The sequence below is a fragment of the Paramormyrops kingsleyae genome, chromosome 10, assembly GCF_048594095.1.
Source record: "Paramormyrops kingsleyae isolate MSU_618 chromosome 10, PKINGS_0.4, whole genome shotgun sequence".
Taxonomy (NCBI): Eukaryota; Metazoa; Chordata; class Actinopteri; order Osteoglossiformes; family Mormyridae; genus Paramormyrops; species Paramormyrops kingsleyae.
Window position 1 is genome coordinate 538,070 of NC_132806.1, and position 17,718 is coordinate 555,787.

The 17,718-nt window shown below is 43.9% G+C and overlaps 1 protein-coding gene across 4 annotated transcripts in view; it reads right to left on the reverse strand.

Annotated features, from left to right (window-relative positions):
* Positions 1–17,718, reverse strand: part of LOC111835855 (dachshund homolog 2-like) — a 155,613-nt gene that overhangs the window by 54,634 nt on the left and 83,261 nt on the right. For all 4 annotated transcript variants that reach the window (XM_023796570.2, XM_023796569.2, XM_072717127.1 and 1 more), the window contains exon 3: positions 14,393–14,524. In XM_023796570.2, coding sequence (XP_023652338.2) covers positions 14,393–14,524 — 132 coding nt within the window. The remainder of the gene's footprint in view (positions 1–14,392; positions 14,525–17,718) is intronic.

Genomic DNA, 17,718 nt, shown 5'->3' on the forward strand with positions numbered 1-17,718 from the left:
GAGCTGGGTGGGGATCGGTGCCATTGGCTTTGGATAAACTGTATTGACAGTGCTGTCACTCTAGCTTCACAATTGCTTGTGGGATTGGAGTGCTGACATTTCAGGGACTCCCCATGCCTGCATTCCCACCTGCCTCTCCCTCCTACTTATGCTGCCATAGCCATATCTGCCGGAGCATTGCACTTCATATTGCACTCATCTAACTTTTAGCACTGCCTATAGTCTCCCTTACTTTGACTAATTGCATTTATTTCCACCACCTTCTCCTGGGGGGTGCTGCCTGGAGCCCTCAATCTATCAAGATGTCCAGCACACCCTGCAACATGTGACGTCGCCACTACCAATGACGACCGTGCATCCAGCTCGCCGTTCTGCCTGTGTCATCTTCCTTGTATGACCCGCTCCCTGCCTTCTGGCTGTAACAATCCGCTATGAATTATCACCATAAATAAACGGGAATGATTGAACAGTAAACAGTGATAGCTTTTAAAATGACCAAAGAGAAAACACCAATAAACAAACGGGTAACAGTTTTCCAACAGATATATTTCTCCCCAAACCCAAATACTCCACTTTCCACCAGCACACGACTGTCTCTCAGACCCAAAGTCTCATACGAGCGCGCACACACATGCAGTATCCAGTATCCGTGCGCACTCTCGATGCGCTTTCACAGCACAACCCATGACCTTCACAAACGCAGCGAAAAGAAAAAGAAAACAAATCAAATCCAGAGAAAACTCCGTGACAAAAAATACAAGAAAAAAACCACAAAACCAGTCCAGATAAACCGTATACAAGTAGATCCCGTGCTCTGCAAAAAATCCAAAAGAAAAAAGAAAGCGAAGCCTTCAACGGATGAAAAAAGTCCCACAAAAATGAAAATAAAAAAAAAACCGTCTCACCGGCTTAACACGGCTCTGGATGGTTGAGTCCTGTGGCTCCGGTAAATTCGTGCACTTTCATATTCTTTGCAAAGATGTTTACAGGAGTTTTTCTTTAACAGGTCCCCCATAGACTCCCTGTTTTACCCCCCTATAATTTAGCGCTCTTCTTCCCTCTTTTATCCCATTCAAAACCGGGGACGTCATTCTGACCATTCAATCAACTGACTCTGATGGGGTTTGACAGCTGCTCTGTCAGCTGATCGCTACCCCCCCCCCCCCAAGGATAACAGAAAAGGAACCAGTTTTAATGTTTTAGGGCTATTACTTTACCATCAAAATGGGTAAACATATTTAGGATAACCCGGTGAATCACTACTTTAATTTTGCATCTTGCCATATATACCAAGGGAATCCTGCAACTTATGTGGTGGTATCACATAGACCCTCCCCCCAGCCAGAGGCTTCTACAGTTAGATACCAAAATACTTTTTAATATTTACCACATTTACTGTATCCTGTTTGTCAGGTGGGTTACTCCATTTGACCTTATAATTTATTGGCCCTAATTTTTTAATAATTGTTGCTGGCCCTTCCCACCTAGGCGCTAGCTTGGCAGAGAACTTTTCAGTGGCTTTGGAGATTGGATGTGTCCTGACCCAGACTACGTCTCCCGTCCTAAAGTGCGCATCTTTACGGCGGGTATTATAATACCTAGCTTGTCTGGCCTGGTGCATTCCTACTCTCCTTCTAACCTCCTCCGCCATATTCTGCTGTCTTTCCACCACATTGTAGGCTGCCGGTTCACCAGGGGATGGTGGTTTGTGAATAAGCCTCTCCAGAGGGCCCTTCAGATTCCTACCAAGAGCAAGCTCTGCAGGCGTCCTTCCGGTGGTCTCCTGTTGAGCCGTATTCACAGCAAAGCGGAACTCCGGAAGCCACTGGTCCCAGGTGTTATGATGCTGTCCTACAAAGGATGCAATCATAGTTTTCACAGTCCGGTTAATCCGTTCTGTAAGATTTGTTTGTGGGTGATAGCTGGTGGTGAGCTTTTGAACTACCCCCCATGTCTTGCAGAGTCCATTCAGGAGGGTAGAAGTAAACTGAGATCCTCTGTCTGACACCAGGTACTGTGGCACCCCCCAACGGGTGAAGATCTCTTCACGGAGGATCCGGACAAGACCGCTGCCAGACACTCTTTTTCGGAGGTTGAGTAATTCCGCTCAGGACCTCGGAGCCCCCTGGAGGCATAAGCTATCACCAGCTCGCCTTCGGGTGTGTCCTGAGAGAGGATGGCACCAAGACCCACTTCGCTAGCATCTGTGTATATTTGAAATGGTAAAGTTAGATTGGGCTGAGCAAGTACTGGCGGACTCTTCAGAACCTCCTTTAAGGCATCCATACTGGCCTGACACTCGCTAGTCCAGTTCCACTCCAATCCCTTCCTCTTCAAATGGTTCAGAGGAGCGGCCAGGTCGGCAAATCGTGGAATGAACTTGTGGTACCAGCCCGCAAGTCCCAGGAAGCGTTGTAAGGCCTTGACGTCTTGTGGCACAGGGAAATCCGTCACAGCCTGGGTCTTCACAGGATCCACCTCCACGCCTCTACATGAAACAATGTGGCCTAGAAATTTCAGCTCACGCTTGAAGAAATGACACTTCATGTTCAGGCTGAGGTTGGCTGCCTTCAGTTTCTGAAACACAACTGCCAGATCAGAGAGATGTTGGTCACGTGAATGAGAATAGACGATTATGTCATCAATGTAGACGAAACATATTTTTCCTCTCACCTCTGCCAAGACCCTTTCCATCAACCGTTGGAAAGAGGCAGCGGCATTACGAAGGCCAAACGGCATACATTTAAACTGGAAGAGACCCAGGGTAGTAATAAATGCAGTCTTCGGCTTACTCTCTTCAGCCATGGTGACCTGCCAGTATCCGGACTGCAAATCCAATGAGCTGAACCAGGAGGCGCCTTCCAGAGATTCAAGGATGTCATGAATGATCGGCATTAGATATGCATCTGGCAAGGTCTTGGCATTCACTCTCCTGTAGTCTACACAGAACCGAAAGGATCCGTCAGGTTTATTCACAAGGACCACAGGGGAGGACCATGCTGACTGGGATGGTTCAATGATGTCATCCTTCATCATCTTCTCAACGTGCTCCTCTATAATTCTCTTTTTCAGAGGAGACACCCGATATGCCTTGGACCGAACTGGGACCTCATCTTGGAGGAAGATGGTGTGTTTCTCCACTGTTGTCTTCCCCAGTACCCCAGAGGTGATAGAAGGCCAGTCCCACATTAACTGCTGGAGCCCCTCAGACCAATCTGCGTCATAGGCTGTCAAGGTATCCGAGGCGGGAGTGGAAACCCCACAAAGAGGTAGCTCACCAGGCAGTAGAGCATAGTAGAGATGCACTTGGGGTTGAGAGGTGAGTTTGGGAGCTTGATTACCCCGGGTGTTGTCGGTCTTCGGCAAGAAGGAGAAATAAATGCAGCCCTTATCAGTCTTTATTCCATAGGTGTTCCTATACAGGATGAGAACGGCCCCCGACTGGGACAGGAAGTCTAGTCCTAGAATCAACGGGAAGGCAAGATGGCGGTTTTCCATAACATGGACTTCTACATGGCACTGTCGGCCATGCCAGTCCAGGCCAATGTTTTTCTTGCCCAGGGCCGGGTGTACCGTACCATCTGCCATGACAAACCTCTGTCTCTCTGCAAGATGGAAAATTTCTTCTGGTTGAGCCAGCTGCATCCACAGGCTTTCCCTCATCAAAGTAAAGGTACTTCCCGTGTCCACTACTGCCTCCTCTTGGTGACCTCTGATGTTGATGGGAACCAATAGGAGACTCTGTTCTTTCCTCTTGCAGGATCGATGTTGAACCACACTGACCTCTGCAACCCCACGGTGGGGCAGCTTCTTGTCTGCAGCCTTTCTCCCCTGTTTATCAGAGCTTGCCTGGACCTTCTGCCAATACTCCTTGGAGCCAGCCCAATCTTTCTCCACCATGGAGCCCACCTTCACCAGCTGTGTTACTGTATCTACAGTACCACGTAGACAGCCAGCCACTTTGGGGTTGATGTTGTTGAGTATGTGCCTGACTATCTCCATCTCTGGCATATCACGCTTCCACTTTAGACAGAGGGCCTGATAATCATAGGCGAAGTCCCTAAGGCACTGGTCTGGTTTTTGAACCATGGCTCTTAGCTTTTCTTCAATTTCACTAATGTAGTCAGTGGAAAGAAAGGCAATCATAAATGCTTCTTTAAAGGATGCCCAGTCAAGGACTTGGTTTTTTGTGGCCTTCCACCAACTGAGGGCTGGTCCTTTTAAGACTGTTGACAGTGCACCTAGGAGCTCATGGTTGGTGAGGGGTCTTAGCTCTAGGAAATTCTCACACTGCTCAATGAAATGGATGGCATCAGAAGACTCACTGGTGGGGTCAAAGGTCGGAAACTCCAGCCGAACAGGTGGCTTAGAGTAGTAGGGGGATGCTCCTGGCCGACTAGACAGTATAGCAGGGGAAGATAGGGAACTAATGTCAGTGGAGACAGCAACTGTTCTTTGTACTAAGGGTGTACTGGTAGACCTTAGCTTATGGATCTGTTTTTTCCATTGTGCATCCCTACGTAAGAAACAGTTATATATGTCCCTTTCCAGCTTCTCAATACTCCCCTTTAACCACTTTTCTAAGATGTCCAATCTACCCTCTACATGCTCTCTAAACCCTACCTCCCTATTTATAGAACTGGTCACAGAATCTCTAAAATCTGTTTCCAGTTTGATAACTTGCTCTTTAAAAGAGGTAACATTGTCGGTTAGGACATTATAATCAGATTGCCCAGCCTGAGAAATATCATCTCCCTCATCACTGTTTTCGGGGTCTGTGTGACTATCTTCCAGTTCATTCCCACCCTCAACATCATCATTATCATCATTATCATCTTCAATATCATCACCATCATTTACAATAGTATTACCAAAGTTAATAGGCACAACATTTTCACCATCAGGATTTTCAATGTCATCATCAAGAAACAGTGAGCTCAATAAAGATGTTATTTCTCCAGTTGTATTTCTCCTTGTAACAAAAGGCCCAGCAGTGAAGTCGGGGTTCCCCACTACTGGTCTAGGACTAGGGGTTGAATCAAAAACATCGACCCGCTGTGTTGCAGACATTTCCCCAATAACAGATACAATTTTGTAGAAACACTATCATATACCATCAAACATCCCCATACGGGCCACCATATGTAACAATCCACTATGAATTATCACCATAAATAAACGGGAACGATTGAATAGTAAACAGTGATAGCTTTTAAAATGACCAAAGAGAAAACACCAATAAACAAACGGGTAACAGTTTTCCAACAGATATATTTCTCCCCAAACCCAAATACTCCACTTTCCACCAGCACACGACTGTCTCTCAGACCCAAAGTCTCATACGAGCGCGCACACGCATGCAGTATCCAGTATCCGTGCACGCTCTCGATGCGCTTTCACAGCACAACCCATGACCTTCACAAACGCAGAGAAGCAGTGAAAAGAAAAAAAAACAAATCAAATCCAGAGAAAACTCCGTGACAAAAAATACAAGAAAAAAACCACAAAACCAGTCCAGATAAACCGTATACAAGTAGATCCCGTGCTCTGCAAAAAATCCAAAAGAAAAAAGAAAGCGAAGCCTTCAACGGATGAAAAAAGTTCCACAAAAATGAAAATAAAAAAAAAACCGTCTCACCGGCTTAACACGGCTCTGGATGGTTGAGTCCTGTGGCTCCGGTAAGTTCGTGCACTTTCATATTCTTTGCAAAGATGTTTATAGGAGTTTTTCTTTAACAGGTCCCACATAGACTCCCTGTTTTACCCCCCTCTAATTTAGCGCTCTTCTTCCCTCTTATCCCATTCAAGACCGGGGACATCATTCTGACCATTCAATCAGCTGACTCTGATGGGGTTTGACAGCTGCTCTGTCAGCTGATCGCTACCCCCCCCCCCCCCAAGGATAACAGAAAAGGAACCAGTTTTAATGTTTTAGGGCTATTACTTTACCATCAAAATGGGTAAACATATTTAGGATAACCCGGTGAATCACTACTTTAATTTTGCATCTTGCCATATATACCAAGGGAATCCTGCAACTTATGTGGTGGTATCACATGGCTGTCTGGCGATTGGAGGGAGTGGTGGCACCAGCTTGTCATCTCCCCCCTGCTCCCCGTTTGTGTTTCAGATTTAACTGTATTTGACTCTCCCTGCCGGCCCCTGGAGGATGGGCTCCCCCTTTGAGTCTGGTCCCTCCCAAGGTTTCTTCCTTCTGGGGAGTTTTTCCTTGCCACTGTCGCCTATGGCTTACTCACTGGGGGCTTTGGGTGGGGATGCTGTAAAGCGCTTTGGGACAATGTAATGTTGTGATAATGCGCTATACAAAAATAAATTTGTTGTTGTTGTTTTTAACATATACATTTGTACCATGTTGACGCGGTATAAAAATGTGTCACCACGGGTTCTTTAAAATGCATATTTTAGTTAGTGCTCCGTAGGAAGTGCTGTGTCGATACTTATAGAGGGGGAAAATGCCAAGTTGAGACGTATTTTCCCTCATTTCCTGGCCCAACGTAGTTCCCAAAAATCCCATGACTTTTCCAAAACTTTCTGATATTTTTTATTTTCCATAAATTTTCCAAGTCTGTAAAACGTGATTTCTTAATTCCATGATTTTTGCAGGATTTTCATGACCATAAGAACCCTGGGTTATGTGAGTGAATGTCCTGTAATGGGCTAACATCCCATCCAGTGTGTGTCTCATGCCCTGTACTTCCTGTGATAGACTCCAGGTAAACTGAGACTCTGTAATGGATAAGCAGTATAGAACATGGATGGATGGATGGATGAATGGATGGATGGATATGTAAATGACATAGATGTAGACCAAGGATGTAGTAAAGCCATACCAGGACAACAAGCATGGCTTCTTGGGATGAAATAAGCTGAAAAATAATATTTCATTCAAGACAAAATCACCAAAGAGATGCACAAGGAATCAGATATCAGACTTGAAAACGTATAGCACCCTGTAATAACAACCCATTGGACAGTGATCATGCGAATTCTACTAAAAGAATTCTGGCGCAAATAGACCCACTAAAGGAAACAGAAAATGACCCTCAGGGACATTTTTATTGCTCGGCAGGAAAAATTTTAAACTGTGAAGATGAGATCCGTTTCATTGTAGATTAAATAACAATAAAAATGACACTAGTGTGGTTGAAGAACTTGAGCAAGCACTAATGATATATCTATACAGGAGTGATAATGTGTGACATGCAAGTATCAGTAGAGAAGTGAAGAAAGAGAGCCCAGTAGGCCAGCGGCTGCTTCCTGGAGATGGCTGGGGATTTCCTGGTAATTATATTACTTGCTCAAAGACTGTTTCAGGAGGCCCATCACTGATTATCTGTCTTTCCTAGAACTGCAGTTTTGTCAGTCACAGAGTTACAATGGCTCCTTTGTTATCGAGGCAGTCACTTCCGTGCACTTCTGCAGAGCCACCGCTGTTATGGTGTGTATGAGATTAACTTTGAGAGCATTCTTGTGTGCCTATCACTACTGTTCCTGCAGTGCACCTTTTTAACATTTGTGGAGGAGTTTTTGCTGCAGAGGATGTAAATACCACGATGGGTGTAAAACAGGTTGAAAAATACATTTCTCTGTGAAACCAAATCATGCCTTTTGAAGAAATGGCCATCCCCATCCTCAACAGGCACTGCAGTTAAAGTGGTAAAGGACAGAAATGAATGCCTTAAAATGACTGAATACTCAGAGAAACTAATTTAAACAAACAGCCTGAGGTCTTAGTGACCTTGAGCTGACTGGGACACTGAATGACACCTTGCAGGGGTTTGTGTGGACCAGAGGGCAGCGGAGTTCATATATAGGTGTCAAAAGCACAAACGAGCTCAAGCTTGGAAGCCCCACAGGTGGGAAGTCAGTGCAGAGTGGAGGCTGATGAATGTGCGTTTTGTACGACAGGTGTCAGACTGAGGACCAGCATGAGCGTGCAGGTGACTGTGCAGCCCAGCCAGCCTTCAGCTTCTCTCAGTGACCTTGGGATATTACTGCTGAAGTGGGCAAGAACAAATAAATACATTTTTAAAATGGCTGCCCTACGTGTGAGAGATCATGGTGTGATTCTCACCAAGGGTTCACCCCCATGGAGTCGCTACCACCTGCCCGACATTCAGAAGAGCAAGAAAGGGAAAAGGATTGTGAAAACAGATTTTGACACCCATGTGGTGCCTCACACTGAGGTAACGTGATACAACCTTAAAGGGACCTTCATAAGTTCCCTCTCCCCTGCATGTTTAGCCAAATAAGAATCTCACACAGCACATAACACTTTACAGCAAAAGCCCTAACTCCCTGCTGTAAGTTAGATTGGAAAACCTGGTCAAAGGACTCCCATTGCAAGAAATGCTCACTGGTTTGAACAAAACTGCATAGGACATGCTTGAGAGTGGTAAGTGGGCACAGTTAACATACTCCCAGGTAGGTATATTACCAAAGTGGAAATACAGAGTTACAGAGCTACTGTCCATGTAGATATGTGAGTCTTAAATATCTCACTTCTCTGTACCAGTGTAAGATTTAGGTATTAGGACAGTCTCATCCAGAGAGTGGATAAAGACCTGAGGAGAAGACAGCCTTTAACATATGCAGAGGCACACCAGTGTGAACAGAATGACATTATTGTTTATATTATTAATATTATTATTATTATTATTATTATTAACTCCGGTGCAGTGACTACTTAAATATTAATGACAAAAAAATAAGCAAAGATGCACTCAGTTTTATATAAGCAGGCACGAACTGGCAATCCAGAAGTTTATATCGGCAAAATATACCAAGAGGACATTCAAGAGACTTTTAATAATTTTACCTAAAGAAGCTTACAATTTGTACAAGTTTATACAGCTGGATATTTTACTGGAGCAATTGAAGTGAAGTAGATGTAGGTGCAACAGCAGGGTCATAGCTGGGAACCTTTGGGTTCCAAGGCTGTACCCTTAATCACTGATCTACCGGCTGCCCCCAGAAACATAGACAGAAGGACGTGCTTGGATACGCCCCTGGCAACTCCATGTCCTCGGCCACAAGATTTCCTGAGAGTCCCGAATAACACACCAGGACTCATCACTGAAGGTGCCTCTTCAAAAAAACTACCTGCTGGCTCTTTTGTTGTGATATAACTGGGGACAAGCCTCTCATTAGGAGGAGTTCTTGCTTAGGTGATTAGTTAGTCTTCCTCTGTGGTCTGACACAAGTCTTACATGTCACAGTTTTTGCTCTTGTGAATAGGTTTCACTGAAGGCTTCATATCCAAAGAGTTATATTCATTTTATCTTCACGTCACAAAGTACAGAAAGTGCAGGAACCACGTTTCATAACTGCTTCTTCACATATTTCTTCACAAAATAAAAGCAAAAGTTCCATAATAAAAAGGAAGCAGTTCAGTAAGAGCAATTACTAATTAGTTATAATTAGTTATAATTGATAATCATATATTTCTGAAGTGATAACAACCAGAAACAAAGCCTTTCTACTCTGGTGAGTTCCTCATACAGTTGCAGGCCTACATTTGGGAAGAAATAATAATAAATTATTTTACTGAATAGATTCTGATGTCCAACAGTCCTAGCATAGGAGAAACCCAAACACAAATAAATTCTAGATCAGAGAGAGTAGGGGGGGGGGCAGAAATGGACTGAAAGAAAGAGAAGAAAGCCAGGCCTGCCAGCTGTTTTCTCAAAATTAGTGACATGGCAGAGGAAAGGAGGAATGGAAGAAGTGACTGAAAGGGAGAGAGAGCACATAAGTAAGGACAGTATGCAAGACCTCATCAGAAAATATTCCAGTTCAACCTGAAGTCCCTGGTACACTCCAGTTAAGAATAATATCATATCTTCCATCTTGTTTACAGACCCCCCCTCCACCCCATAAATGTCTCCTGCTTCATGGCAGTGCCTGAAGTACACACTCTCCCTCAGTTACATAGCTCAGCTCAGCAATGTTGATATAGGCATGTGTGACACTGGAATCAGTGATGCGCGGGTCAATGTATAAGCAACCCGAACCCGACCAACGTTTTCAATAACCCGCCCGCAACTCGGACCGCAAAAAAAAAAAATATATATATTGTACCCGACCCGCTTCCTGACCCGCATTTTTTTTATAGCCTAGTGTTATGTAATAAAGGCTTGATTTATTCATTTATTTCATTTCATTTTCTTAATTAAGATGCTGCATGTGTTTATCCAGTCTAATCGAAGTGTGCGTCTCTCCCCCGACTTTCCCAACAAAATCCCACCCCCTCTCAGAAAATACATAAAACTGACATTACTGAGCTATATGCGTTTAAAAGTAACCTATTAAAATGATTCACTGGCATGGTTCAACGTGTTGGGAAATCGGGAATTTTGTCCCGCATCAGCATTTATTCAACAATTAATAACGCTCAACATTCAAAAGGTAAATAAGGATTACCTACTTGTATTAGTAGGCTTAGGCTATTTCGCGACGTGGATGCCCAATTGATGCTCTCACAAGCACAAAATACAGGCATAGAATATGTTAATAAAGTCTTTATTAACGCATTTTAAACGAACAAAAACAGGTAGGCTAAACCAAAGACTGAGGCTACAATATCCATAAATAAATGTTCACAAATACCCATGAAAGTAAAACTGAAAACTGAAACACACAGTAAACTTCGTGGGCTAAAAAGTGCCACTTGGTTAAAAAAAAAAAAAAGTAGCCTAATACAAGATAAACGCAAAATATGCATTTGTATAAATAAAATAGGCTGCATTGTTTAGCCTACACAAATATATTCATAAAACTAACACAGGAACCTAAATCAGGTAGCCTACAGTAAGCCTAACTTGGGCTTAAAAGGGCAATAAGGTGCTGTTGGTGGCCTAAAACAGAAGAATTTTTATGGTCATCATCTTTCATTATTTCGGCAAATGTCTCCCACACTTTGCTCTTTCTGTTTGTGTATTTGCGGAGCTTCCACTCCCCAGTCTTTACCTTTTTTCTTGCCGCCTCCATCTCTACATGCAGACTGAGCTTGTGCGTCATCTTCGCGCCAGTAATTTAGCCAATAAAGTGTAGGCTTATGTATTTCATAGAAAATTGTGTCTAATACTATATAAATTACAAAGGTTTAATTGGCATCTTTATTTCAAACGACCCGACCGACCGCGACCCGAATATCATTAAAAATATTTTTGGATGACTCGTAACCGCGGGTGACCGGTGGTGACCGCGGGTGACCGCGGGCACCCGCTCATTTCGGGTCAACCCGCGCATCACTGACTGGAATGTATTCAGAACAATTTCAGTTAGTGGCCAAAATGCAGTACTGCATGCTGGTTCTAAAATATTTAGACAACATGAAAGATTCGAGGGTGTGAACATAAGAACATAAGAAATTTACAAACGAGAGGAGGCCATTTGGCCCATCAAGCTCATTTGGGAAGAACTTGTGGAAAGCCAATAAGCATTCCAAGAAAAAGTAAAATGTAGATGCATGCAATCAAATAAAAATAAATTAATTTAATGTAAATGAGGGAAAACTACAATAATATACTGGCCAAACAATACAATTAGAAATTAAAAGAATGGCATATGTTAGACATCCTCACCTGTCTCCTCCCTGTCATGACCCAAACCAGTTGTTTAACTTGTTTACCTCTCTTCTCTTGCATCTTGTTCATAACCCTCATGTGGAAATCACTCCCAGATGTCTCTTTTTAGCCCCTTGTTAGTCTTACAGACCTGTTTGATTCGTCATCCTCAATCCGGTCATTAACATCAGTCCTCCTGTTGCCTGTGCCCATCCTAGAGTTAGTCTTTTCATTTTGACCCCTCACAGTCCTGTTTGTTTCCCTGCTCCTGTTTTGGTCCCTTTTTTTCAACTGATGCCTGCCACAAAGTCCTTTGTCCTTCACGTTGTGATACTTTGATACAGGTCTCTTTCTGCTCTTTCTGCTTTGTTGTTTGCTTCAGTTCTCTGCCTTCCATCCAGCTGGCTCCTTTTTTGATGGAGTTTAATCAATCCATCCATCCATCCATCCATCATATACCAGTTATTCGGGTTGGGTCGTGGGCGTAGCCGTCTAAGCAGGGAAACCCAGATTTTCCTCTCCTTGGCCACTTTGTCTAGCTCCTCGTGGGGAATCCCGAGGCGTTCCCAGGCCAGCCAGGAGACATAGTCTCTCCAGCGTGTCCTTGGCCTTCCACGGGGCCTCCTCCCAGTGGGACATGCCCGGAACACCTCACCAGGGAGGCATCCAGGAGGCATCCTGACCAGATGCCCAAGCCACCTCATCTGGCTCCTCTCGTTGCGGAGGAGCAGCGGCTCTACTCTGAGTCCCTCCCGAATGACCAAGTTTCTCACTCTAAGGGAGAGCCCAGCCACCCTGTGGAGAAAACTCATTTCGGCCGCTTGTATTCGCGACCTCGTTCTTTCAGTCACTACCCATAGCTCATGACCATAGGTGTGGGTAGGAACGTAGATCGACTAGTAAATCGAGAGCTTTGCCTTTTGGCTCAGCTCTTTCTTCACCATGACAGACCGATGCAGCGCCCGCGTGACTGATGATGCCACACCGATCTACCTGTTGATCTCTCGCTCCATTCTTCCCTCACTCGTGAACAAGACCGTAAGATATTTAAACTCCTCCATTTGGGGAAGGAGTCCCTCCCCGTCCCAGAGAGAACACTCCACCCTTTTCCGGCTGAGGACTATGGTCTCGGATTTAGAGGTGCTGATTTTCATCCCAGCCGCTTCACACTCGGCTGCGAACTGCTCCAGTGAGAGCAGAAGGTCACGGTCTGATGAGGCCAACAGAACCACATCATCTGCAAAAAGCAGAGACGTAATCCTGAGGTCACCAAACCGGACACCCTTAACGCCTAGAAATTCTGTCTATAAAAGTTATGAACATAATCAGTGACAAAGGGCAGCCCTGGCACAGTCCAACCCTCACCAGAAACGAGTCCGACTTACTGCTGACAATACGGCCCAAGCTCTGACACCGGTCATACAGGGACCGAACAGCCCTTATAAGGCAGCCCGGCACCCCATACTCCCGGAGCACTCCCCACAGGACTCCCCGAGGGATGCAGTTGAATGCCTTCTCCAAGTCCACAAAACACATGTAGACTGGTTGGGCAAACTCCCACACACCCTCCAGGACGCTGCTGAGAGTATAGAGCTGGTCCACTGTTCCATGGCCAGGGCAAAAACCACACTGCTCCTCCTGAATCCGAGGTTCGACAATCTGGCGGACCCTCCTCTCCAGCACCCCTGCATAGACCTTACCAGGAAGGCTGAGGAGTGTGATCCCCCTATAGTTGGAACACCCTCCGGTCCCCCTTCTTGAAGAGGGGGACCACCACCCCGGTCTGCCAATCCAGGGGCACCCGCCCCGATGTCCACGCGATGCTGCAGATCAACCAGGACAGCCCTGCAACATCCAGAGCCTTGAGGAACTCCGAGTGGATCTCATCCATCTCCGGGGCCCAGTCACTGAGGAGCTTTTTAACCACCCCATGGAGTTTAATGTAAAGGTAAAATGGAGGCCAGCACTGCATTGTTGCAATAGAAGTTTAAGCTCATTACTAAAGGCAAGTTCATCCCATATCACAGTTCCTCACACATGCTGGCTCTCAGAAGAGTACAGTAATGTTCTCACTCTGCTCTGCCTTATCAGTGTCACCATCATCATCATCATCATCATCACCATCATCATACATGCTTAATAGCTTGATTATCAGAGGCAGTGGATTAGCACCCCAACCCATTATGCTGTGTTCATTTCCTCTTTAACACCATTTCCTTCCTCTCCTCCTACATTGCATTTTATGGGTACAAAGGAAGCATTGTTTCAGTAAGATCCACCATTCCATCAGTGGAGGACATTACATAGACATATGATAAACCAATTAGACAGAACCAAGCTATGGGCAAAGACACCATCATAACCACCAGTTGGTTGTGTGAACATAAATATGACCATAAATGTTTCCAGAAATAGCAAGTGCAATCTATCAATAAACTATGCTGTCCAACACAGCCCCTTTGTCCTGAAGCACATCATTAGCTGCCTGGCAGCCAGACTGGGCCATTAGTGAAGCTATTAGCCACAAAAATGCATCTATAGACTAGAGAAACACAGCCAGAACTAATTACCTTGGATTTGTCATTGATAATTTAGTGCTCAGACTTCTCCCACTTTTGAATGAGCTGCTGATCCTGTTTTTGTTTCTGTCAAAGAGACCCCAGAGTTTCCTAAAGTCTCTAAAGGGTCCAGCCCAGAAGCAGGACCTGCTCATCTCTATGAGCCAATAAAAGCTAAATTGTTGATGTGTATGGGTGAATGGGAGCAGCCCGAGGTGGACCTGAAGCATACTTGTGGGCTCTCACCTGCACTGGAGTTCAGCTCTTCGTTCTCGGACTCCGTTCCATTCTGGCTGCCCACCCCATGCAGGCTGTTCATCGCCATCAGTTTCATCTTCTGAAGTTTCATGGCCTCTGCCACTGCTGCAGCTGTCAGTCCTGAATTCAGATAACACAGTCAAAACTCAATACAGCTGCTGGAGGCCATGGGTCCTCAGAGAGCCTCGCACAGATGAGCCATCTCTTCTGTCACTGTTACACATAGTGCACAACACAGATGCAGTTACCAGTAAACTAGCAGTGCATGATAGCAGGGATAAAATAAACAAACCCCCCCTTTAAGAACCATAAAGTCAGACACTTTAATCAAACAATAAATACCCCTAAAACACTAAAACAGAATGAACACCAGCAAACTTAAACACTGACAGAGGTAATTCATTTACAAATCAACATACAAGTGAGCAGATAGTACATTACAAGTAACACTTAAGCAAGCATCCACAGGACTGAACAAGGGACATTCTACACAGACAAAGACCCCTTTCAGCAGCTTATCCACAGAGCACTCCCACTTATCCAGATACCCTCCTCCTAGATTCCTCTGTGTCTTCCCCTAACTAGCCAAATTAACCTTCTGAATAACCATAACAACAGATTAACTTAAAGCTGTCACCTATTCATTATAGATACCTTCATAATGCATTACAATGGTCAGTATAAGAATAAATAAAGCATTACAGCATCTTCTTTTAACAATCATAAGGCATTATAGTGTAGATTATAATACTTAATAAGCTGTAATGAAGCTCTCACCTCTAATGCACTATAGATACCTTCATAATGCATTATAATGGTCGGTATAAGCATTAAGGATGTTTTGTACTGCATTACAAAGGTATCTATAGTACACTATAGATGAGAGCTTCCTAAAACATTTATAATCCATAACCAACATGGCTATAATGTATGTCTTTTTATAAATATTTATATCCATATTTTTAATTCTTTATGTGTGCATTATAATGTGCGATGAATGTAATCATAGATTCTTATAGACATGGCTTTCATAGAAAATGTTACCAGATTAACAAAGGTCATCTAGTTTACTTTTAGCCCAATCGCTGATTATCCTAACCATGGCAAAACTTCACATCTTACACAGGCCTGGTCCACAGGTTCCACCTCCCACTGGCTCATAATACATACCATATACAGTATAAACTACTAGTATGTAATACCAACTAATCCACAGATTCAGTTCTCATGACGACGAAGTAGCCAAGCTACAGGCAAGATAAAGATTAAAAAAAAGTTCTTCTTTGCGCAGGAAAAATCTAGAAGATATCCAATGCATCACTCCCGATACCAAAAAAAAAATACGCCAGCTTTGGCACTTTTTAGTAACCCTTGCTCCTCAGTTCATTGAACCTATTCTCGGAATGCCATGAAAATCATTACTAAACTCTACTAACTTGTAATATCCATAATTCTTCAAGTCTTTAAGGATCTTGACCCTAGTGTTTTCAGTGAAAAAGTTAAAAATTAAGAGCCAGGTCAGAGAGTGCTGGTTGAAGCGGTGAGCAACACAGTGAAAGTGGGTGGGGGCAGCCAAATGGATGGGATGGCTCATTACGTGCTCAGATGCCTTATTTTAAATGCAAAGCTCTCATCCCCTCAGTGAGTCAGCCGCTAAGATCCTTTCTTTCGTCTCCCTTAAAAGAGAGGAACAATATGCATTACTGTCATGCAGCGCATTAGCAAGAACGACCTCAAACAAAACAACCATCAACGGGCAATAAAGGATGCACGTACATCGCTTTGATCTTCTGGTGACAAGGCCACCAGTGTTACAACCACCACCCCGAGGCATTGCGTGCCTCCTGCCCATTTCACCCCATGGCAAGTGATGGTCATCATCAGAGGCGGAAAATCAAGCGCACATTCCCCCTTAGCTGATTATTCCCATTCTGGCACACAAAGCCAGGCAAATAAACATGCACATTATCGTAATTTGTACAAATAAAGACATGGAGGGGGTTAGATGTAAGAGGAATGAGGGCCCTCCAGGAAGGAGAAGGAAAAGGTCCAGTCCGTGTATCTCAGGGCCTGAGAGGGCCACTGACGGTTCCGCATAAACAAAACAGCCCCATGATTGATGCCTTTTGTCATTGGTTAATTTAGCCTCTCTGTCTCCTGGGCTGTCAGAGCCACAGCTGCTTCTACAGAGAGCCTCCCATTGCTCCTCAATGAGTTTTCTCAGAACCTGGATGGGTCTTCAGGAATATATGGGAACATCGCTCATACCGGGGACTGATCAGCTGCTGCTTGGGGGAGAGGCCAGGGGAACTGTTGCCTCTTCCTGTCTACTCATGATGACCATTAGCGTGGTGCCTCTGATAGGGTGACAAGATATCCCCTGAGGTGGCTCTTATCAGTGAGACCAATGTTACACTACTCAAGGAAAAGGAATAAAGTTACACATTTTCCCTCTCATGTCACACAGGCACTAAAATTAACATTGAGCATTTGATGAATTGAAAATATGAGCATTTGTGTCCATTGTTACTAGATTTCCAGCTACCCTGCAGCAGTTGTATTAAGGTTGTATGGCCAGCTTGATATTAACGTACCATTCAACACATCATGCTATCAATCAGGGATATATATATACACACACACACACACACACACACACACACACACACACACACACACACACACACACACACATGGGGGGGAGAGCCAAGAAAATTACACCCCTAGGGGCAGTATTCTGGGGATGGACACACACAGTGTTTGTTTTAATGTAGCCAAGAAATAAAATAAGTGAAATAATACAGTGTGTTTTGAAAACTAATTGGTTCAGCAAATGAATTAGTACCAAAAAATTCCAAAAACTTTAGAGGTACTAAAATGTGAAAAGGTACAACAATGTTGTCATTGCAACACACTGGCAATAAAACATTGTCGTTCATAAGGTAATATCTTGGCTAGATGGGTGCATGTGGGGGAAAAGTGAACAATGGAACAAACAAACAAACAAACAGCCAATCGTATATCTGTCTAGTCGACTAAGCTGGATTTCTCTGTTTCTAAGCAATTCTGTTTTACTACAGATATATGAAATATTTCTGAATGATCTAAAACACTATGGAGGGCTAAGAGTGCCCAAATTAAATAAATAAATACACCAATAATTAATTAATTAAATGTGCCATGAATTGTTTAAAATGGGAAATATAAAGAAATTATTATTTAAATGTATCATGAATTATTTAAAATGGGAAATAAAAATATCGTTAATTAAATGTGCCATGAATTATTATCTACCATTAGAAATAAAATCATTA